We start from the raw sequence: 25,740 nt of genomic DNA, 5'->3' as shown, positions 1-25,740 counted from the left end.
CTTTCATTTGAAGGCAGGAACCTCTTCTGGTGTTTCCCTGCCTTTGCATAAGTGCAGTGGGTCACCCTGCCTTGAAGAGCTGCGAACCTGAAAATCAATCTCATTAAGCCTGCCTTTCATTACAGACTGTCCCATGATTGTCTAAAGGCTGTTTCAGGGGCTTTTGTGTTTCATATCTGGGCTTTTCCCTGGGTAAAAATACTTGGGGAAACACTGAATTGTTGTCATTTTGGATGAAAATGAAAAAAAAAAAAAAGAAGGGACATGAGATCAGATGCAGACTGAATTATTTGCACGTGCTCATTTACATACACATACTGTAAATATGGGCATTTGGGTTCCTCCTGCCCCCACCCACCACACACACACACACACAGAAAAACACACATGCTCAAACATGGACACACATAATTGAGCATTTTTATTGGACTAATGAATAGCTCCTTCCTCAGAGGACCATTAAGACAACTCAATTACGCCTCCTTGTAACAAGACACTAATGTATGCCTGGTATGTGTCTCTGCGCCCAATCTGGCTCAGGTAACAAGTCAAGGTCAGTGTAATCCCCCCGTGCTCAAGACAATCTGTACTGAAAGCTCATAAGCCAGGGAAATTATGCTAATTGCTCAATCTATGGATGAAATACCATTTGCGCATCTTTTCACCATTTGCACTATACTTGTTGTTATCATTTCTGCCTGGTATGTGCCTTGTTTTGTCCTCCTCCAGCTTAATTTATAAAGATTTAGATCCATCTATATTTATTTTTTAAAATGTATTTATTACAGTATTTATAGCCATTATTAGTATTATTAAAGCTCTTTTTATTAGTCTGTTTTTTTGTAGATGATTCACGATTTTAGTGGGAATGATCATTTTTGCATCATAATTTTCATTTTAACTGAAAAAACTGTTAAAATGATCATGTGCTTGTTGGGTACGGACCCCAGCAAAATTCATCTTTTCCTCCTTTCCGCCTACTCGCCTCTGGAGAACACAACATGTACGACACGGCGTCGCTAGGACCTCAAAATGTCATTTATCATGGCATTTTACCGTTATGAAAAACGTGCAGCTCCTGGGGATTACTTACTTGGCCCGTTTGTGCTATTGGTTCTCACAACTTGTATTTGAAAGATCACCGAAACGAATTTCTAAAAATGATTCTGCACAAATCTTTGATGTTAACGATGAATCTCGAAGATTTTTTTTTTGTTTCTCTTTAATGCTTTATTCAAGGGAGATGGTTGATGTTTTGGCTGCAAGAACATTCAAGGTTCTTGCAACTGAAACATCGACAGACTGCCGTGAACGGATCGATGCGGAGGTGAAAAAGTGTGTGATGGAATTGACTTTTTTTCTTTGGATTTGGATCTTCGGGGACTTCGATTCCCTGCAGCACACAAGAGACAAAGCAAGTGGTTGCTTTGTCTTTAATGCCTCCTAATTAGCGCTTCCCAGCCAGCTTTGTCAACAGTTACAGCACACCTGTTATGTAGAGCTGGGCGATATATCAATATTATATCAAAATCATGATATGCCACAAGATATTACTGGAGTTTTGGATGCTGTAATATCATGATAAGGCAAATAATACTAAATATTGATAGTTGCTGATGATGAATAAGTTGTCTTTTCCTGATTTTAAAGGCTGCATTACTGCATTGTGTGAACTTATTAGTATAGACAAACCGATTAACTTGGCCAATATCTGGCATTCTGAGATAATTGATGAACAAAAAAAAAAAAATCCTCTGCAGGCAGCTTTGTCAGCGCTGCCCCTTATCCGCTGGAAAATGCTGTAATGCAGGCAAGATTTTGAGTATTTTTCGGTTTAAATTGAATTTTTTAATTACCGGTGGACATATTTAATTGTTACATTTTTTTTTCCTTTTTAATTTAACAGCATTGCAGACAGAGCGCAGATCTAATTAAGCAAAGCAGAAGATAACATTAGCTTTAAATAAATCTTCATGTGAGTTCAGCATGTCTCATTTGTCATTGTTATTAACCGCTGTATTTTATCAGGTCCAAAAAAAAAAAAAGGTCATATCGGCCTCTAAATGCTCTCTAAATGTCAGCGTCGGAAATTCAAAAATCCATATCAGTCACCCACGACTCCAGCTGTTGTGTTATTTGCTTGGTTTGCCACCTGCTTGGTCGTCCTATCAGAAATCTCTTGTGTGCAAATATCTTATGAAAGCATCAATACTCATCCCTACAGTACTGTCACAAAATTGGGGTATTGAGGTATTCAAAGATATCGTGATATTTGATTTTGAGCACCATGGCCAACTCATTAAAACAGCGTCAAAACCTTTACAAATGATGCTACCAAAGCAGGCGAGTCACAGCGACGATGCAATCAGGGAAAAACAGGAGAAAGAGCGAGACGTCTGCCGCGTCGCTCGGGGTGTGAGCGCAGGACGCGCGCTGATCGCCTCTGCTGTCACTGTTAATAACATTACACAGGTTTCTGCAGGGCCTACACTCTGCCAAGAGCCAGCAGCTGCACGTGGGAAGCAGAACAGCTGTCTCCGATGAACACAGTGAATGGACAGATTGTGGGAATGATGAATCGAGATTGAAAAAAAAAAAAAAAAAAAAAGCGAAAAACAAAAACAAAAACAAAACCGCACGAGGCGAGAAAGGAAATCGGACAGAGTGGACTTTGCTTCCTCGACTTCCACTTGTTTGTCTCGTGTCTGATTGCCCGTGTGTCTCGACGGAGTACAGCTGTCAGCAGCGCCACACACACACCTGGTAAAGCACACACACACACACACACACTCAAGTCTCAGCTCTGTGCCTCCACTTTCATCTCCGCTCTCTCATCTCCTACTCAAACGTCCTCCTTGTTTTCATCCCTTCTTTCTTCACTCCTCAAAACCTCACCTCTCCGTCTTCCAACCAGTTTCTCTCAGCCTCTCCCTTCTCTCCTCTCCTCCATCTGCGGTCCAATTAAGTTGAAGAATGATCATCACCTCTTGTGGGTGCCACCGAGATTCAGGATACAGGAAATGAATCCGCCCAGTTCCTCAAAACCAGGAAATGACAAGACCCAGGCGGCACTGAGAGGGAGAATTAAATGCGGGACGGAGCTCGAGACGTTCAGAGATAGGAGAGCAAACTGTTGTTGGCTTGTCTGGAAAGTTGAAAGTCGAAAACTAATTACATCCCTCCAACTCCGCACCCGTTACAAAGCTGAAATTACAGTATTGGTCATGGGTAGAGACCGAACTCCATTCACGGCCCATGGGAAGGTGTGAAGAATTATCAGACAGGAGTGAAATGAGAAAGTTTTCAAAATGCCTGTTATCGTCTGACGGGCCGCCTCAGCAAATTAACAGCGGCTCACTAATATTTTCACATATTTTACAGGTGCTGTGATGTATTAAACTGCCAGTAAAGCCATTTGTGGTCAAAGTAGTTTTCAAAAAAGAAAGAAAGAAAGCAAGAAAAAAAATCAGTTCATTGCAACTGCCACACACCGAGTGCAGGATTTGATCTACTGCTGCATTCATGCTCGGTATGAAGTCGTATTCAAGCTTCAGTGGATGTCATTTTTAAGACTCTGGCAGCTGAACTCTCTGTCTTACGGAAGTCCCCGCAAAGTCTCGGGAAAACTTAAATGATGGCCTCTTGACGGCTTCAAATGAGTTTCTCTGTGAACTCAATCAATCAATCAATCAGTCGATGGATCATTTGTTATATAGCAGATTTCATGGAGTGGCTGTAGATGTGCAATGCGACAAAAACAAAAGCAAAAAGGCAAAACGCCAAATAAAAAGAATGAAAGGAAAAAGCCAGGCTCAAGAGATATGTCTTCATTTTTTCCTTTATAAATGACCTCAGAGGTGGAGCCGCTCAGTTCCTCGGGCAGCTCCAGACACGAGGGCCACAGCAGCTCAACACCGTCTCCTCGTGCATTTTCAGCCTCAAACTCAGAGCTGTCATTGGTTTTATAAAGGTTTCATACTGAGAGGAATTTAAGAAAATAAACCAGCAACAGAGAAATATGAATTTGCAGTGAAATGAAGGCGAACATAATCTCACTAAGCCTCCTCTCTCCTTAACGGTGACGTCGTTGTGATGGTTGTTTCCGGGCATGGGAAGCCTGAACTTGCCTCTTCAAGTAGAGAAGTTATAAAAGCAGCATGACGGCTAATGTTGCAGTACACCGTCAGTGAATATGAGCCTCATTCGCAAAAATAAAATAGTAGCACAGCCAAAACATAACCTACTTAGACGTATACAGCATATATGCACAAAAACATGCATGCATAAACAAATAATTGAAAATTGCTGACGACTGTGAGCATGCTGTTTCTCTACCATTTTCACAAATACACATGAGACACTGTAATTAAGACAGCTTTGGAGTTGCTGTGAGGTTTATTTTTCACTTTGATGTTGCTAGGCTAACGACTCCTATAGACTTCAAGTGTTTATGCTAAGCTAACACAAAATGCTAACGGCAGGAACTGAACCACTGGACGTACAAATGATGAAAATGATATCAAACATCTTTTTTTTTTTTTCAGTCTGGGTAAGTCAGAAAATTTTGCCCAAAATGTTCCTTTAAAGTAAAAGTGTACATCAGAAGAAGTTTCAGATGTCTCAGTATCACTGTTTGCCCACACAGGATCACACATTATTTGTTATTTTGCATTTTTCCTCCACGTATTTGATGCTAAAATGACACCGAGGACAGAGTATCTCTCTCCTTTTGGAAGAAATTATGAATCAAGCACAAAAGGTCACTCACTTTTTTCTTTTTCCTCAAGGTGACTTTCACGCCGTCCACCGACACCACGATGTTGACCTTTTTCTTCTTGATGTTTTTCACTTTAAACTCATACTGCAGAGAAGAAGAGGAGAGAAGACAGACAGAGAGATTTATTAAAATTGGTGGGGAGCTCAGGTGGGCTTTGATATCGTCACACGCTGCCAAATATTCATAAGGATCTTACGACAGCCCAGTCTGGGTGATTACTCATGCCTGACAGCACAGAGCAAAAACGGCTCTTAAAGACAGAATAGGAAAAAAATAATGTTAATTTAAATGGCACTTTAAAATCATTTTACAGAAGGAACCTGTTGTTACTGATCCACATTCTGGAGCAGTCGATGGGAACCTGCCTCGGGCCGTGATCTGGCCCATGGGGGGTTATGAGCCCGATCATATAACCTGATGCCATACTCATCCACGCACTCTTAATCAAAGACCTCCCCTGCATATATTTAAGTTAAACTCGGTCTAATTAACCTTTTACCCAGGGGTTTTCAAAGAGTTTCATGTTTCCAGACCCCAAGTTCACACTCCTAAAGTCACAGACCCCTATTTGAAGTGATTCTGCCCTACAGTGACCCTGATATGAGAAGATACTCTGATTTGTCTATTTGTGTATTAAGTTGTTGTCACAGTGGTGAGATTAAAATATAATGTTGAAATAATCACTCAAAGATTTTTTGTAATGTTCGAGTTTCCAGTGAATTCAATTATGTTGACATTAAAGGTCATGCTTTACTTGGGCTGTCCAATATCCACTACTGAAATTCAGCTGAGTATAAACTTTGTTGAGTTTTACAGTCAGTTTTGATGCTTAACTTTAAGTCAAGTTGTCCGATATAAATACACAAATTATCTCACTTTTAAATAGCATCAAGCTTGTAGCAATTAGAGTTTAGGCTATGGTTTAAGTTGGGGTTAGGTTGGTACAAAGTTGATGCAAAGTTGAATATTAATACTGGACAGTCCAATTCTCATTTTCTCAGTTCTCATTTATTTTGCTGAGGACCCCCTGGAGGCCCCTTAAGGACCTCTGGGGGCCCCCGAACTTCACCTTGGTAACCACTGTGCTGGGCAAGCCTGCTTTCCTAAATGGATGGACTGCATTTCTATAGCACTTTTCTAGTCTACTGACTCACTCAAAGCGCTTTACAACATCTGCTTCACATTCACCCGTTCACACACACACACACATTCACACACTGATGGCAGGTGCCAAGCCGCCCATCAGGAGCGGTTAGCGGTTCAGCGTCTTGCTCAACGACACTTCAACTCGCTCTCTCGGGGAGCCACCTCCTGAGCCATGCCTGTCTCGAGCTCAATTTAGATTTCAAATCATGCACCATCTCAAAAAAAAAAAAAAAAAAAAGTGCAATCGAGGTTATGAGCAGGACTGTCAGAGAACTTCACCATCAGTATCTGGTCTACGCAGAATCATAATGAGCCGTGCAGGCGTCCCTGTCCCCTCCAATTCAAGGCTTCACGCTAATGATAAACAGATTTGTCACAGAAATGACAAACAGCCCCGCTGAATGAACACAGCATGGTCTGCAGACCTCTGTCACAGTCAATTTAAACACCATAGATCAGAGCGAGACAGGTTCCATCGCCGCCGCTGCCTTTAATGGAGCTGTGGGCTCTGTCAACGAGCAGCACTGCAGCAGGCGACACACTCAACACTGTACAGGCTGAAAAATACACAGGCCAACAGCACAGCAAATAGACTGAGCCCGTGTGTGTGCGTGTGTGTGTGCAGGTGTGAAAGATGGATTGCTTTCTTATAGAAACCATGGGAAATGCACCTGTATTCAAACTCACGTGCGTGGCCATATGCAAGCGCACATCCTCACACACACACACACACACAGCGGAGTGGTGATTGCTGTCATCCCTCACCCACGATCCTCTGCAGCTGATGGCATTCTGTGTGAGTGGCTTGTAATTGAGTTGTGCGGGACCACCTGCCACAGCAGCCTGGGTAGAAATTCGCCATAAGCAATTCTGTCTGTCTGTCTGTCTGTGTCTGTTAGTCTGCCCGTCTGTCTGCCTGCACTCTTATTGAGTCAGTCAGCTGAAGTGTGCAGCGAGGTTAAACAACACTGGCCTTTCCATACCGGGAGTTTCATTAATGCTGCACTCGGCAGGGATGTTATGTAGAAAAACAACCGTCCTCTCAGCTTAAATCATGAAGCGTTGCTTCCCCAATAATTGAGATGCCGATGAGCTCCTTATTCGTCCCAAATTAAATTCAAGCATCAGATACAGCGACTTCTGGGAGAACTTATTAACTGATGAGCAAAATACAAACTCCTAAACAGCAATGAGCGAGCAGAGAAAGCCCGACTCATCAACAAGGGCTCACTGGTGCCCGCACGCACATCCTATACCTTTTGCTCTGATGTTTAAAGACATAATTTGCAAATAAATAATGAACAAATAGTATACTTTTTTTTAAAAATGATCAATCAATAAATAAACCTCCTCACCACTTTGATCCCAACCAGCCACTGACACAGACTTGATTTCTTCAAACTCTCAAAAATTCATAAAACGCCACTCTCAGATGCCGAGTTTCACAGATGGAAATTGTCTGATTGTGTCAACAGAGAGCTCAGCGTCCCAGCATGCACCGCTTCCAATCTCTTTTATTGGCTGGCGAATTGTAAACAGGCAGTAAAAACAGTGCAGTTCCTTGTTTCGGTGGCTGTAATCCACATGAAGAAGAAGTCACTGTTTCCTTTCATTATTATTAATGTTGACTGAACGGATGGCCAATCTGCTATTTCAACCCTGCTGTATTATTTAAATGCATTGCTTATTTTTTCCCCCTTGCTTATGATCTTATCCTATACCACATAAAAGCCGACACCATATTTGCTTATTTGCTTTTCTTTGGGCCAATATTGTTGAAACACAGAAGAGATGGTGTGTTTTTACAGAATAATTCATACGCTCATTTGACAGATTATGTAATGAAGAGACAAACGCTGCGATGAAAATGCATGCAAATGAAACTTCTTATGGAAATCACTGGAACCGGGTTACTGTGTCGCTCCAAACTGCCCGCTGGACAGTAATGGATAAGCTCGGTGCAGTCGGCGTGGGCTGCCAGAAACAGCTGGTCGACGAGTGAATTATCCAAAACACTTTACTTTACGGTTTTATTAGCCTACTACTCGGATGTTGCAGCAGATTTATATGCAGAGAAAATTTGGAAAATATATACTTTTCTCGTTGTTGACTCATCTGCACCCACCAACATTTTTTTTTTTTTTTTTTTTTTGCAGGTACCCAGGAGGCCCAAACAACTGAATCCACCAGCACACCACTAAAGCTTTCAGAGGAAGTTAAATTTACGCTATTAAGAGAAACTCTGGTCATTCTGTGGCCTGATCTGAACTCAAGCAGACCTCATTAACTTCAAGTTGGTGGGAGGAAAGCGAAAGAATCGGAGAACAGAGGAGGGAGACGGGGTTAGTGAGAGTAGGTGTTTCGCTGCGATTATCATTTGCCATCAAGGAAATTAGAGCCTCGTTGCCTCCAGAAAGCCAGAACCTCCTCTGTCACTCCGTCTGTCAAGTTCTCCCACCTGTTCGCCGGCGCTTGTCTCTTTCCGTCTTTCAGTCTGTCAGTATTCCTACGTCTGCGGCTGTCAGTCGGCGCGTCGGCCCAGTGGTTTGTCCTCTCCTCTGTTCTCCGTGCTCTGCCTGTGACTTACTTGATATTCATGTTACAGTGCGCTCTATCTGTTCTAATATATTTGTTGCCCATTTGTGGGGCATGAGCCGCAGCTGCATCACTGCTGTACGATGAATCTTTTATGCTCTCGACATAACACGAGTCCACATGAGAGTAGTCAGGCAACACCCTCTCCCGAGGTTTAAAACACCATTAAAAGTTTTTTTTAGTGCTATAAAAGTTTTTCGGCTGGAGAGTCGGGGAGCAAGTCATAATGAAACAGAGAGAGAGAAGGAGCCATCTGGGGTCTTTCTGTACATGTATGCATGGCGGATAACAAATGTCTGCACAACCTTTCAACATTTTCTGTTTTCGGCTCCTGAGGCTTGAAATGAAAACCTGACTCTTTCCACTTTTGCTTGGTAACCACCAAAATCAAGACAAAAATGAAAAGCTATTCGTTTTTTTGAATTGTATGAAAAATGTAAAGCTAAAAAAAGATCCCAGCTGGAGCAAGCCAAGTCCAGCCGCTGAGGTTTACATGACTCGCTGGTTCATGTCACAATCAATATCACACCAAGTGATATTTTCAACTGATATAAGAAAGTTATGTAAGGACCTTATTTCATCTATCAGTGCAAGTCATAGCTGTGGACCACAACAGGCTTTTTTTTGCTATTTGCTGTATTACACAAAAGTGTTTAATTCAACGTCTTAACTTACACTGATCAATTTCCTGCTAATCTTTTGCACAAGTTTTGGTCTTGTTCATCCCACAAAAAAATAATGGAAAAACTCTTCACTGTGAGATGTAAGCGGCACGATTATCACTCTGATCACAATACTGGGAATCACTGTTAAGCTGAAAATTAAACAGGCAAATAAACATAGGCACTCCTTTTTTCTTGCACTAGTTGGGAGCATCAGAAGATTGCAGAGGAGAGCGATGCTGTGAACAGAGGGTATGTCAACCTACTGTTTCACTGCCAAGATACTACAGGGATGATCAGTGATCTTGGTGATAAAACTGATCATTTTTGGTGTTATATAATTAAGGACTGCATTAGAGGACACTGATTTATGGGTAATAATGTGAGACTTTCTGGTTGTGCAGGTTAGCCATTCCTTACTAGTCTGTGAAATTGAGTTTTTGCTAAAGTCTACTGTTGTGATTTGACATTAGGCGAACTTGATTAGCCTTGAACGTGATGAAACATTACATTCGGCAAACATGAAAAACTACAGAAGGGTGTCATGTTAAAAACAAGGCAATGCAGCTCCTACAACATATCAATAAAAACCTGGGCAGCTGCTGGCACAAAAGACCTTTTCATACGTTCTGTTGTCTTGACACAACTAATCTATCACGAAAAGTGCCTCTAAGGCCGAAAAGTAAGGTTCTTTGTTCCAGGATGACTTCTAAAGGTTTCTGGGGTAAAAACAATTATCGAGCCAGGTCTTTTAATCAGTTTGTTCAACCTGTTTTTTTATCCTCAAGCTTTCCCCCACCCCCCAAAGACCAAACCATAAAGCAGCACGCCAGCCGCAATATTCAACACCACTGATAGAAAAGTTTCATGTCCACATCAAAAGACCAACATTTACACGTAAAGAACAAGCTACACCTGGTGTGTACAGTGTGAGTGCTGCCTTTCCAGTTGAGTTTACTATCAACATGAACACCCAGGTATTTGTAGGACTGCACAACGTGTTAAGGAAGACATGGGCAACATGCTTCACCCAAACATCATGAACTAGTTCCTTTGTTTTCCATCGGTTACGTGGCCTAAAAGAGCAGAGTCATCAGAGGTTTTTTTTAAATAAGAGAGTCAAGAGGAAAAGGAAATAGTAGACAGTGATAAAACAGCACCTTGTGTCCGAATAAAGATGATGTCTGTCTAAGATGCTGAGGTCTGGAAAGGAGATTGTCTGGAGATTGGTGGGGCTGTGCACATTAAAATCCATTAACTTGTCGGCCAAAAGATGAGGCTGAACGGTACTGAAAGCACTTGAAAAATCATAAAACACAATCCTGACGTGGCTGTCCCTACCTTCTGAGTGGCTATAGATTTTATTTAACATAAAAGAGAAGTAAGGCATCGTCATCTCCAACTCTCTTCGTGGATGGAAACTGCAGAAGGTTCAAGGGACGATGCGACGCCAACCTTTGAAAACATTTCATGGGTGATGAATGAAGCTGGACCTCATCAACCCAAAAAGTGACAAAGGGAGAATTTCAAGGGTTTTCACGATTTAATTTATGATCTATGTTATGTCTATCAATGGCGACTGTAATTTTTTTTTTCTTGTAAGGTTGCCAACATGGTCTCTTTTTGCTAGAATTGTCAATTAAAACCTCCAGAAGATAAAGGTTTCATTACCTTGACGGGCTTCATTGCTCATCATTTTCAGCGTGAAGATCAAAAGCATTCATGAGTTGTTCAAGGTGTAAACCAGAAAACCACGAAACCTAACATTGACCTCTAAAACTCTTACATTATCGCTTTTTCAGTTCAATTCAATTTTATTTGTACAGCGTCAAATCATAACAGAGGTTATCTCAAGGCGCTGCACAGACACCAAATAGATACTGGCCGATCCTGTGAAGCAAAATCTGCCCAAACAGCAGCACAGGGCGACAGCGGAGAGGAATAAAACCCTTTTAACAGGGCCAAAAACCGCGAGCAGAATCTGAATCTCTATGAAAGATCGCTTCAAAATTGCTTGAAGACTGCTTGGAAAACTTTACCAAGTAGTAGGGCCCCTTGTTTTCTTGCATTCAAAAGTTTAATTTTGCAACAACACCTGATCAAAATTATTTCTCTTGGTTTAACTATATCCACCAAGTAACTAGCATATTCATTTATTCATTTACTACTGTTTTGGCTGACCTTGAAAAATTGCATTGTTACTTATTTTTCTTTCTTTTTTTTTGGTACTGGCAGCTGTCAGTTTGATATAATCCAATTATCTTGTCACTGTTCTCCATGCTAGATAATCAATAAACAAATTAATCAAGAAAAAAATTTTAAAAAAAAAGATGCTGTGACCTTCAAATGTCAGACCTCCAGGTAATGAAAACTTGAGGATGTGTAGATTTTTTATTTATTTATTTATTTTTTTACATCCACTGAAAGTGTACTCAAGTGTGCATGTTTGTTGTGTGTCCGCTTCTTCTGCTCGCATCATGTCAAAGCGAGTGGACATCTGAGCGTATGAAGGGCGGCTGTGTGATGGAAGAAGGCAGAAGGCAGGATGAAGGGCCCAGTCAGCATCACTTTATCAGAAGGGAGGGTGAGGAGGGCATTAACAAAGAGGGAGGCTGAGGCTGGCCAGGAAACCAATCAGCTCCTTAACCCCGGGTTACAATCCATGCTGACTATAACACAACACTACCGGCTGCTGCTTTCAATACGAGTGTGTGCTGTTTGAGAGAGAGCGAGGGGTGAAGCAGCGCTTGTGGTCTTTTGCTGCTGGTGATAAATCTTGATTTAACCGCACGTGAGAGACTCTCGACAGACTTAAAGGGATGCTAAACCCAGTTAAACACAGAGATTTTATTATTTAGCATTATTCTTGAGCACTATAGTCATTATCCAGCAAGATTTGAGAGTTTCTACAGGACAATAACTGCAACAAAAAGGAGCTTTTTGGAGCTGCATTTTCTATAGTAATACATTCCACCAAGGCTGGGAGGATGTTCCCCTAGACCAACATTTCTGTCCCAAAGCTGGAAAGACCAAGCAACTATAAGGTCAGACAACAGGGTCAAATATCATGTTTGTTGGAACCAGTGGTGCAAGCATGTGTTAGTAAATTTTTTTTACAGCTTACACAGCCAAAGAGCTGAGAAAAATCCACTTGCAGCAGTAGACTTGGTATGACAAAGTCCACGACTCACGGCATCTCTAGCTGAGGCTCTATATGCAGATGGAAGCCTTTGCAAACACACACCTCCTCTGATATTATTTCTACCGTTCATTCAGGCTAGCAGGGGACAGCAAGTGCAGTTGAGGAGCCCATCAAACGGGGACAGGAGGAATAAAACCTGAGGTTGTGCTCTGACCGGATCGCCCTCAGTTTTATGTGTGAGAGTCACATTTAAATCCCCAGTAAAGCCGCTCATTCGAAACAGATGGAAACAACTGACGGGCCTCTCTCTGCATAAAAAGGGCTTCATATTCTCACTTTCATGAAAAACTATTTTAATGAAGACTTAAATGTTTTAGTTAACCACCTCTTAATCGTTTTTTAAGCTGTGTCTAAGTGTGTGCACTCACACCAAACACAAAATATGCACTGTTGCTGGAGGCGGCTCGTCCGGATCAGTGGATCATGTTGCTCCTTGCTTTTCTGTGAGCTTTTCCATATGCAGACATTATGCCTTTGTGTATTCTTTGCACAGCATATAAGCATATAATGTCAGCACAATCCCACAATGCAATGCCCTTTATAGGCTTCTTGCCTACAAAGTGATTCCCAGCAGCCAACAGCCCGCTCTGTTGTAAATACTAAACTATGGGACTTTATCTTACCACCAGATGGTATGGAGAGCAGCAACAAGTTTGTATGTAAACTCTTTGCAAAGCCACTCCTCTCTCCCTGCTCCACACACACACACACACACACACACACACACACACAAACACGTACGTTCAGGTGCTCTTAACAAAGGTTCAATTATCCTAAGTCATGAAAAAACTACCTGTGCAAGTGTTTACAAAAGACAGAAAGGATTTTGACAACAGACACTGGAGCAGAGAATAAAAGGACCGAAAACAGCAACATGTCTGCTCTGTTTGAGTTCGGTTCGTATCATTATGCCTTTAAGACTCTCCACAAAGCGCAAATTACTCGCAGGTGCTGAAATCACATGGTGCACACCGTTAAAATCACAAGTTTAACACAGGGTTTTATGCGTGTCATTATCAGTGTGTGATACCGATCGATGAGACAAACCTGTATCGCCAGTGGCAATTTTCTACATTTCTAAGTTTACAGAGTGCTTCACTATGAGGACAAAATAGCAGAGAAACAAGGATACGCTCGGGACGAAAAACAATACAGTGGAAATGATGATTATGATGATTATGTTGTTATTTGGGCTGACAGTGACAATTACAGTTTGCATGCCGCTGATGAGTCACTGTTCTCCGCTTGCTAATGGATGGCGATAATGAGGCTTTATTTTACATGACAGCTCCCTGAATCTATCTACATTGTCTGTCAGTTTATCCGAGTGTAGATGCGGTGCGGAGTGTGTGTGTTTCGTGGCTGTGACTGACAGCCGTGAGACAAATCGCGTTTACTGAGAGTAGTTTGAAGACGGAGTCGGAGAACTGCTTCTTGGCAAGGAAAATCTCTGGCCAACTTTACTGTGTGAACGGCAGATTGTTAGCAGTTTATTCAGTTCATTTGCTCCACAACACTGCATGATAGCACTTTGGCGCATTGTGTGTGTGTGGTGGAAGGTGTTAGACCGGCTTGCATAAGTTCTTGCTGGTGCTGCTCTACACTAAATAACACTATGAAAGGGAACCGTTCATCCAAAATACATAAAAGACTTTCCCACGTACCCCTTGTGCAAAACATCCATCCAGATATTTTCTATGTGGAGCAACGTCCTCTGTCTTCCTCCCTGTTCTCAGAAATGAAATAGTTCCCAGTGAAACTCTTCACCTCGAGGGGTGTGAATTGTCTCTGGAAAGAGCTTCTGAGCTTTTCAAATGTACATTTTTGATGTTTTGTGCTCCACAAAAGAAGAGGATTGTGTCCCGTTTTATCTGGGGTGAAGGGAGACAGGAGAGCTGCGGTAGATGTGAAACGTTGCCAGATCACACAGAAACTCTCTGGACAGATAAACTGCACAAGAGTTAAATGTTTTTCCTCGCTTGTGTTTTGGGTGAACTGTACCTTTATCCGAGGAGACACTATGGGCTGCACACTGTGAAACTGATCATAGAAACTTTGCGATAAAAAAAAAAAGTCTGCATATTCCTGTAACTGTTGCACTCGTCAACCTGTTGGAACCTGCAAACAAGATAGACACACACATGGGCGTGCACACACACACACACACACACACACACGCACACACACACATACAGAGGTCTGCTCTCAGACTCCCACTCACAGTAATATGGACAAGGCTAATGCTCCCACACTTCAATTATGTTGTCCTCTGTGTGTGTGTGTGCCTACATGTGTCTGTGTGTGTATGCAGAGAGAGGGAGTGTGTATGTGTCATGTGTCAGGAATTTTATGGATGAGTGTTGCAGTGTGTGTGTGTGTGTGTGTAGGAGTGCGCAGAAGCAGCTTCACTCTGTCGCAGTGTGTTGATTCTAACATGACGGCCTGCCTGACACACTGCATGATTGACCTCCATTCACGTGATTACATCAGCAATTTAATGGATTTCAAGCAGGGCTTCTCTGGCTGAATGTTGAATGTATGCGGCACAATGTGACAGATCTGGCACTTATCTTGAACCGCTCTGTCTGTTTCTTTTGGATACAGCCCCATCATTCAATCCACATCAACACGGCAGCGCACGGCTCTTAAGGAGGCGCGTACTCCCCGATGGCTTTTAGCCTCCAATCAAAGACTCGGCGATGATACGATTTCCAGCAGTACATAAAACGGGACTTGGAACAAATCTAATTACGGCACTCAGACCGCAGAAATAGCTGCACTTGAGCAAATGCATAAGTAGTCGATTTATGGCGCCGGTATTCTATTAAACCACAAAACACCCTGGCTCCTCCAGACATGACGGTGATGGTGTTTTAAATGAGTGCACGTTAAGAGCTCACATCGTAGTTTAGGTGTAATTGGGGACACGGCGGACGCACGCATCTCAATTTCCTGATCACAAATATGCATCGACAGGATATTTGCGTGGATTACCGAGGAAAATCCGACAAACAGTCTACACGTAATGCATCTCTTTTCTGTCAACAGGACATGCTTACATCGAGCTACACCACTGCCAAATAGGATCTTGGTGTACATGTAAACAAATTGAAACGAAATGACTGCTAAGCCCAACAAATAGGCTCATCAATCATGCAAATAAGTCACTCTTTTTGCCTTTGTTTTGTTTTTTTTTTTTCTGTTTTTTTGTCTTCACCTAGCATTTACAGCCCATATTTCCTGATAAGCACATCGTTATTTCCTAAAGGTCCCTACCTCCTGTTTCCACTATAATCCATCATTTTGGCAACAAAGACACCAACACACCAACACAATAGTGTCCTCAGACTGAGATGCTATTTTCACTCACAGAAATATCACCCGGGAGCCAGGAGACCACAATAAAAGCCTGCGCTTATGTTGATGACCGCAACTCACCGGGGGAGGCTGAATGCATGAGGAGCAAAATAAAAGGGTCAAACAGGCACCTTGCAGACACAGACAAACACACAGACAGTGAAGTCAAGTAGTCAGCTGGTGTTTAATGGTGTCAGCCGGGCAGCCAAAGGGACCTTTGCTGAAATAAAGGCTGCCTGGATGGAAACCTTTTTTTTTTTTTTTTTTTTTTTTTTTTTAGCTCAGCTTTTCTGAGATACCTATGTTGGTGTCCAAGTTCCTCTCCATCTTTTTTATACAGAAATTCAGTGTCTGCCAGCCTCGCTTCCAGCCCTGCTAAATCATCCAGCCCTCTCCCACCTGGGCGTAAAACACACACACATACACACACACACAGTGCCAGCATACAACACAATGCCATACTTCAATCAAAACCAGTGCCATTAGGATGCGGAAGGTCAATCATGTGCACATCTCCATGCTTACCTCTCTCCCAGATTAATGTTGGTGCCCATTTTGCAATATAGTTTAAATTATACGTATGCATCCATTTCAAATAGAAAATGATTAGCCTGTGGTATTAAAAATGCACACATGCTTGTCTTATAATGTGCTCAGAAATTCAGTAAAATGTTTGCGATTGCTGCCAAGCTCAAGTTCCCGCACACCTCCGCACCAAAGGCTTTGGACTGGCACGACCCCGGAGGATTTACAGCTTGTGCGTCACAACTGAAACACATTAGACTATCAAAAATTGGCTGATATCGCTACTTGATTCAAACAAGTGATGTCAAACGTAATCCAAGCTGAAGAGGAGCCTGGGCCTGAAGCGGATGCACATAAGTGAAATACTGAGGGAAGTTTGCGGCTTGGTGATATGGACAAAAACTTCAAGCTCGATAAGGGGAATTTCATATCTTGATAAGGTTACATATCACAATATAATATGTTTTTTTGTAAATTTGGTGAAAAAAGTTGCCTATACAAAATGACCACATAAGAACTTTTGGATAATTCTGTGAGCCAAATACAAATGAAGGGCACTTTCTCCTTTCTCCTTTTATTTGGCAGTGACATTGAACAGAATTGAGTTTTGCTTTTGCCGTCAACATTTCCCTTCCATTGGCTCACATCTTTTGGCTCTCCCTGCACCGCCTCTCACGCTTCTTTTGATAAAGACAGAGGAGGTTGGTGTGTTGGAAACCGACGTGGGAACCGCTCTCTGGTGCACTCTGGTGAAATGCTCTCTGCGTTTTCTGGTCAATGTCAGATTTCTTACATCCAAACCCCGTCCAAACAACAGATGTACTCCCCTTTTGAGGTCCAAGACCCTTCTCTTGTCCTGGTCTGTATTTGTAGAGCTGCGGGAAGTTTCGTTGTGTTGCACTCCTCCATGTTTGAAACAACAGGAAACAACAAATTTAGGAAACAGGAGGAAACTTGGATAGACATTTTCCTCTCATCTCATGAAATACTCCAGTTTGTACATGGGTAATAAAATTAGCCCAAACACTCATCCCTTGTTCCAAGCATTTAATCAATATCAATGTTCATTGCCAGCAAATGCTATCAATTTTTATTGCATTTGTTGAGGAGTTGTTGCGAGATTACTCTGGAGGGAAAACAGACACTGGGGGAAGGACAGATCAACACAGAGAGAGAGAGACTGACAGAAAATTGGACCATCAGCGTCATGTGGACAGAGACCCAGAGCGAGGGGAGAACAAGAGCACAAACTGCCTGAGAGCCAAGGACAGAGTTACAATTCGTCTTGTTCACCTCAGCGCCATGTTTGGTTACATCATGAGGGGGATTAGAGGTGGAAGAGCCACGTTTACATGCACACCATATACCGATTCGGGTCAATATTCTGGTTAAGGTAATATTCCCAATAAGGTGTTTATATGCGCTGCAGCAACTGGAATATTCTGTTTACATGTTACTTGGCATATTCCCATGTTTCAGCATATTCCGCGCTCTTATGCAATGCAATACTCAACCTGCGGGGGGCAGCAAATTGCCTATAGGCGTCTGGTCTGCCGGAAATACAGAAGAAGAAGAAGAAGCTGTTGCTATTTCTGTGTTTTCTCCCATCGATATACTCCATGATATTTAAGTCTTTCATTAGCTGAAGGCGGACTGCAGTCTCCTGGCTCTTGCTGCTTTTCGCCATGCTGTTCACCCCGCTTACAGTAACCATAGCAACAAAGAAGCCCCAGGATTCCTTGCAAATCGAGAATGCACAGACGTAACTGAATATTCCAGTACGGGGCATTTTCCGATTAAGGTGTTTACATGCCACAGTATTCCGGTTGGAACAGGCATATGCCAGGGGTCTTATTCGAAATATTCTCCATCCGGAATATGACCTTAATCGGGTTTGGTACATGTTTACATGAAAAGTGCGAAGCCGGAATACTGCGGATATTACGAATAATACAGGAATATGGTGTGCATGTAAATGTGCTCCATGGTTAAAACTTAAATATTATTTCAAGTGTGGGATTAAATGAAATGACAGAGATCATGTTATCATAATTTCAACGCCCTAATTAAAAGACTCCAAATGTGTTAACTATCGAGTTTTTCATAATATCAAACGGAGACAAATGGCTCTGCTGATTGACTTTCATTCATTGTAAAGCAATAAAACAACGGTAAGAAAACACAGCGCAGCGTCTAACCCCACTCATGGAGTCAGTTCACCAAACATGGCGGAGACATGAATGAACTTGGTAAACGACACCATGTACGTCCACCTCAGCCCCACACACAGCTCCCCAGGCTACAGCTGGTTGGGGTAATCAACTGGCACTCCGATGTAGACACACTGGAGGCCCATCAAATAATCAGCGTGGCTTTAAATCAGTCAACTTGTAGACAGGACAGTCAGTCAGCTGGGAACAGAGAGGCAAGCAGACGGCAGCTCCAACACCCAAGGACACAGCAATGAAACAAAAAAAAATAGAAGCTGGTGTGGAGGGATAAGCAGTGCACCCCAAACTATAACATATACAGGTTAAGAGTCTTCCCTGGACAGGCAGGTATAGACAGGAGGAGTGCTCCTTAGTTTGAGTTTCACCCCACAAGTTTGCTTTTCCTGTCAACTGTTGCCATCATGAATGAAAACAAGACGTTTCCTTGAAATAACCTCAGTTTGCCTCGATGTTGGTGCTGCAGAAAAGGTCAGAGGGTCACCAAAATCAGTAGAGTTCTTCCTCTGAGGGTCATGGATCTGCCCGGAAAATTTTGAAAAGATCCAAATGAAAAAGCATCACATTCACAGCCAGGATTTGAGGTGGTGATTGAAGCAGTGTTATGCAAATCCATAACATTGTCCATAATGAGACCTGAGTCCAGTCTTTATTCGACAATAAGCTTGTTTAATAAGTGTGTTTGCAGAAACGTAACTTATTCAGTTGTACTAATGAGAGTAATGATGATTTAGTTTCATTTGTCATCGTATTTTTCTGGGTCATTTTTCAAAATCTGAACATGCGGCGACTGTTTGCTCTGTGTACTTTTGCATTTAAGTTCAACTTGGTCGCCACTGGCTGCACCATTTCTGGCTGTCTAGCTACATGCTAGATATCCCGTATGCCGATGATTTCCAACTGTTTTGGTGATAGCGAAATATTCACTTTTTTTTCCCCCAAGTGTCTCCTGTGGTGGAATTAATATATATATATAACGCCTCCACCTAACGTGACAACCCCCTGCTAGATGCAGACATAAAATACAATGCTTTTCAAAATATAAGCTCTGACCTATTTCACATATCTGCAGAAACTGTCATGGGCCAATGCGGATAATTCATTTTAAAGCCGATACCAGTGCTGTTCTGATGTTATTGTGCATCTCTACACTATAGCTGGGCTATTTTCACTAAGTCCCTTGTATCTTCCCGGATCTCTAAAAGGAAAAGGAAACACGGAGATAAATGCCAGTTGGGTCGGATTTATGCCTGTAGCCACGGGAGAACAGAGGAGAAAATGTAGGAGTTACAGTCCATATAACTGCTGCTATATCCACACCATGTATTTCCAAACCGCTAATTTATCATGCATTAAAAATATACCACCACGTCTCAGATCCATTGAGTTATGAAAAGCGCCAATTGGTTTTCACAGATCAAAGGGTCATGAAAGCTAACATGCGGGGAGCGGGCAGTTGTCTTTTAAAACGCCGAGAAACAAGTACAGTGGAGTTACAGGGTTTTCCTGTAACCCAGAAGCAGCAGAAAATGTTCCGTATCCATCAATCTTTGGAGAGTTTCAGCAGCAACATCTGATTAGCCCACATTTCCCACATCAACTCCCCTGCGACTCTGTCTTCCTCAGCCTGATACACCACCACGTACTCCTCTCCTCCTCGCCAAGCACAAACCTTTCATCCGTCTCTCTTGCCTATATATCACCCCCATCTTCGTTTCTTCTCACCATCCATCTTAATCTTTATTCTTTTACTGCCGGCCACTCTAGTGGATCTCTATATCTTCATTTTCCCCTTCACTTTCCCCCTCTCTATCTTCTCCATTATATTTTACTCCCATTCCCATGGCCATATTGATAGAGCCCAGTTCCCCGTGGGCCCCTCTCTCACTTTATTGTATTTTCTCATACTCGCTCCCCCTTCCTACTTTTCTCCCTCTATCTCTTCCCCTTCCCCTCCATCTCTCCACAGACCGATGGCTGATTCAATTCCGAGGCAATGTTGTTTGTGAAAACGCGTTTCATTTTCCGAAAGCATTTTTGTTTAAGATGCTACAGCATCCATCATGTTTCATCAGTCTCAAAGAAGCGACAGTGTCTTTGATTCAAAGCCAAAATTTGTTATGGAACACGGGCTGGTAATGCAATATCACACATAAACACACAAGCTCGTATCCTCGGCATCTGGTTAGAGAAGCAATATGTTATGTGCCCCAGCTGGTCAGGAAAACCATGTTAAAATGATGTTATGATGATGTAAAATACTCCTCTTTTAGCACAGATCCCTGCACAAGTGAAGACAAGTAGGATCCTTGATACACAATGAAATACTAGGACTTTTGTGTATTCTTGGTTTAGTTGTACATGTGTTAAAGGGTAGGTTTGGTAGTTTTCAACCCAGACCTTTTATTTAATATCCTATAACCTTACAAAGCACAACCAGAGTGCTAATGTTAGTGATGACAAACCTATCCATCTGCTGTAGCTTTTTTGGTGGGGGTATTTTATTTTAATTAAGTGGTTGTCTAAATGGCAATTGAGTGGTTTTGATAATATTTCAGGTGATCTGGTCGCAAATCATTCCTAAATTTATTCATTCACCTTATGACTGCTGTTAAATGTAATCTTTAACCAGAAAAAAACATGATTTGGTTGAGTTTGTGGTTGAAAAAGCCCATACCGACCCCTTTATTGTGTGAAACCAGAAAAGTTCAATCCCACTGGATATTTGTCCAGTTCAAATATCCAAATGTGAAAACCACACATACTGTACATTTCGACCCTTTCCACACCAAAGCACTTCTCATCAAATGGGTCAAAGGCTTCAATTATTTGAAATAGAAAAGGATGAAAAGGAATGGAGTTTCTCAGGTAATCGCTCTATGGGAATATATATAGGTAGCTTTCATATTTTTTATGATTCAATGAGATGAAGATCCAGTAAAGTGTGAAGTTCAAAGTGACTGATTTACACAATAAAGGAGCAGCTATAGGGAGCAGCTGTGTGTGGGCTCTATCGTTGTTGTGCATTCCTCAGCCCCGCGCCTGATTAATTGGACGTGCATGTAAATACACATAGTTATCCACGGTGCTGCGATAATTTCTGCATGATTTGATCTGTACACACAGTCTTTGAGGATGTTTTCATTTAACGTTACCCAGCATTCAAAGAGGCAGAGCAAAGCATAACATTATTCTGTACATCCGACATTGGTGCTCTTAGATGTGTGTGTGTGTGTGTGTGTGTCTTTAAGCCATAATAGAATTAAATCCATAGCATGTACATCCTTAGATCACATAAAGAAAAAAAAATCCAGATTATAGACTATTTGCATGCAGACCTTTGAGGGTATGAAAGCAAGCGGTCGGTTACATCTAAAATATCAGACGATAGGGAGCTGTTGTTGCAAACTGCTCTGAGGCGATTCACAGTCAATTAGGGAACTTTATAGAGGCGGTTTATGGCAGGAAAGACAGTCTGCTGAGGTATTCGGCAGCAACACCTGTTCCCCGAACTCAACAACACCTTTAATGCAGCATACAAGGCAGACTAAGAGGCACTATCAGCATATATCAAAGCATTACAACAACCATGGCAGAGAGCAGAGGCTAACATGAATAGATGTAAACACAGAATGATCAGAATAATCATGGATCATAATTCATAAGCAGCGGAGGACACTTTAAAGGTGGTTGAAGTTCAGGTGTGTCTGATTTTGAACAGGTCTGACCGCCCCACCTGCACTGATACATTAAAAACCAAACTGATAAACACGACTGCATGACTGTTAAAGGACATATCTGGTATTTTTCCACATGTTCACACTGCTCCTGTGAGCACGAAGGAGCAGGATTTTGATATCCAGCCCTGGGCCTTCATTTGCAGAGTTTCCTTCCACAGCCAAAAAACACATGCAAGTCAGGTAGACTGGAGACCAAATTGCCCATGGGCACAAGTGTAAGTGTCTGCCTATCTGAGTGTAAGTGTCTGTCTGGCCTGTCATGGTTGGTTCCTGCTTTTCTTGCAATGCAGCGACAGGATTTCATTTCTCTCCATCTTTCTCTCACATCAATCTATATCCTTCTGCTGTACATCCATCTAAGTGCATACAGATGGATTCAAATGTGCTTAATGTGTCATGAAGGGTCATGAATCAAGAAGAGGAGTGAGATGGTGATCCCCGTGATAACCAAGGCCTCTTAATGGCTCATTCAGAGAATTAAAAACCAGATCTGGTGCTGACAGAGTCATCCAGTTTGTTTCAGTGTTTGCTTGTTTTATTGTCAATTATCTGAATATTGTCTAAATGATCTAAATATAAGAAAAAATGAAGACTAACAGCAGTTTCAATCCCAAATTAACGGCATGAGTCGAACTTGTCTGAAGTAACTTCATCAAAAATTAATTTAAAAAAATTACAATCACTGCTGCCCTGCTGCCATGATCACTGGAGAGTCTGGACCCTTATAAATACACTTCAATTATCACCAACTCTCTGAAGACGCTCATAATTTCACTCTAACTGTATGTGGCTCTCAGCGATGGTCTTTGTGAATTGGACGGCTGTTACAGCGAGGCTCTTTTCCACAGAAAGGCCAATTTTGCGCTAAATGTACAGCATGTGTATTACCTCATTTAAATGCATTCAAACAGCAAAGGCACACTGTGATGCTATTTGCTTAGCGGCCGCCAAAGCTGCATCATCTTTTTGTCAATTCGCCCCTTTTCCTCTGCAGAGGGAAATGTAAAAATTGTGATGAACCTGCTAATAGAGCGAATCATTTTACTGTATCAATCTGCAGCTGCACCACAATAAAGACAAAGAGCAAAAAGACACAGCAGCTCCGATACACATCACAACCCACCACATCAACAGAAAACACCAAACTGCATCTTTTTGAGTCGCTTCAGTCTGGAGATACAGCCCAAAATGTGAAATTTGACCTTGACCTTTGACCTAGATACTCCAACATTTTCTCAGCTCATCCTTCACAGGCTACCTGTCTCTCCATGAAGTTTCATCAAAATCTAGTTCATTAACAAACAAAAACAGAAGTGAAAACACGAGTTCAATCTTTTTCCAAGTGCCTGTCTCTCAGATTTCAGATTCAGATTCAGATTCAGTTTAATAGTCATTCTCATGCATTTGCATACATAAAAACGAAATAATGTTTCGCTTAAAAAAAAAAAATCAGGAGAGGAAATAAATAGGATACAAGGCAAGACATTGCAAGATTTACTAAAATAGGTATTATAAATAGATAGGCTAAGAATCACTAAATACACTAAGAGTCAAAAATAGAATCAGAAACAGATAAAGTGACTTTGCTCTAAAGTGCAAGTGAAAAGTGACCAGTAAATAGGCCTAAAGTGCTCCACGTTAGTCATTTCAGTGGCAAGTCTTTTTATTTTCAGAGTTCTCTCTCTCTGTCTCCTCAGCCTTAAAAACAGAGGAAAAAATGAGCGACGGAGGCCTCGCTTTGTTCTCATTGGGCCGTGTCAGCAGAGAGATTCTCAAACTCAATTCAGAGGGCGCTGGTTTATCGACAAATCACTTCCATTAGGCTTCTCGAACGCAGAGGCAGCTAGCGACCCTCACCGGCTTTTTCTGACTGTGGAAAAGGCTGAAATAATAATGACAGGGTCCGGCTTTCTTCCACTTGCATTATTAATTTCGCTTGAAAAGTTTAAATATGTGAGTGAAAATTATGTATTAATCCTTGAAGCATGTCAAAGTAAGGCTCTCAGCTCCATCAGTACAACAAGAGGATAATAATGATAGCACAGCACGTCGGGCATGGTGTATTTGTTATTGGTAATAATGGAGTAAAATCACTCATAACAGTAGACAATTATGGTATCATTAGCTAGTATCAACACTGACACACAGCTGATTGTGTTGTTATCTACTCAGCGCCCATTTTCCAACCATGACTGAAGGATTTGGTCACGATTTCAACCAACTCAAACACAGGAACCAAACAAAAACAAATGAGGAGCATGAATGTTAAGTACAAAGTCAAAAGTCTGTTTGTTTTTTTTATCGTTGTCTCTTTCCATTGTGGAGATGCAGATTAATTAGCTGTACTGATTTTCTAAAATGTCCCACAGAGAAAATTAGAGGCCACAGTGGACTCATCACAAAGCGAAACGTATTTATTGCCAAACATCATTTTCGTGTCAGCTCTGTCCACATTTTAATTGGAGGATGAAGCTGCTCTTCACACACTGTCGAGTAACCACGGCAGCATGAAAAATATTTTTAAAAAAAATAGGTTGTGGGGACTTTTTTCGACTTTCTTCACTGCTTTTATTCACCCACAGCAGGACGACACGCAAAATATGTCGGCGTTCATTATCCGTGATGTTACTCCGCCAAAGATGTGAAATCTATCTATTTTCTGAGATGGACTACTCCGATTTTCTATCATGAAAACAAGGCTTTGCATCTATGAAAGCAAATCTTTTGACTCCACTGAGCCTGTTTGGACTCCACCAAAACAACTCCCGAAAATGAAAAAAAAAAAAAAAAAAAAAAAATGGAATAAATAAAACCGGAGAAATGCTCGCAATTCACCCACGACAATTTCAACTGCCAAAAGCAATCAATATAAACAAGCCGGTTGCTTAAAATATGTTATAAGAACACGAACGAGGCGACGTCGGGTTCAATGAGTGACAGCTCAGCTGGCCACCGACACACACTGAGCCGAGAGCCTTTGAATATCCAATTAAGTCTGATGGTGGTGATTTCAAATGTCTGCCTCTTTATCTAAGTCGGCCTTTTCCTGTGTAAAAATTCCCTATCGGTGAATGTCAGGTCCGGGAGATCAGAGACGCACTCATTACCATGTCAAAGCCTGCCAGTCAAACGCCCTAAGTGACAACACATGCCCAGTGGCACTGCATGTGTGTGTGTGTGTGTGTTTGTGTGACCGACAGCCTGAGCTTTACACAAACTTTAAAGCTTTTTTTAATTTTTTTTTTTTTTTTTTTATGTGATGGCCATAGACGTTCAGTGTTTCTTATTAATGCTCATATACGATGTAACAGGGAGGTTTCATTCTTGAACAGTGCAGCTAATTAAAGCCTTTCATTGTAGCATCTGGCCCATTTATTGGCCAAACCCCCGAGGACTAAAGAGGCACTGAGGCACTCGCTGTGGTCTGAATCAGGCGGAGAGGCAGACGGGGTGAAGGGGAAAAAAAAAAAAAGAAAGAAAAAGAAAAAGAAAAAACAGAAAGAAACAA

At 41.8% G+C, this 25,740-nt stretch overlaps 1 protein-coding gene across 1 annotated transcript in view; it reads right to left on the bottom strand.

Moving 5' to 3' along the window:
- Window positions 1-25,740, bottom strand: part of LOC115357733 (carboxyl-terminal PDZ ligand of neuronal nitric oxide synthase protein-like) — a 239,933-nt gene that overhangs the window by 149,225 nt on the left and 64,968 nt on the right. Inside the window, exon 3 of the mRNA XM_030049379.1 lies at window positions 4,769-4,861. Coding sequence (XP_029905239.1) covers window positions 4,769-4,861 — 93 coding nt within the window. The remainder of the gene's footprint in view (window positions 1-4,768; window positions 4,862-25,740) is intronic.

This window comes from Myripristis murdjan, chromosome 4 (assembly GCF_902150065.1).
Source record: "Myripristis murdjan chromosome 4, fMyrMur1.1, whole genome shotgun sequence".
Classification (NCBI taxonomy): Eukaryota; Metazoa; Chordata; class Actinopteri; order Holocentriformes; family Holocentridae; genus Myripristis; species Myripristis murdjan.
This window is presented reverse-complemented; position numbering and strand designations above follow the sequence as displayed.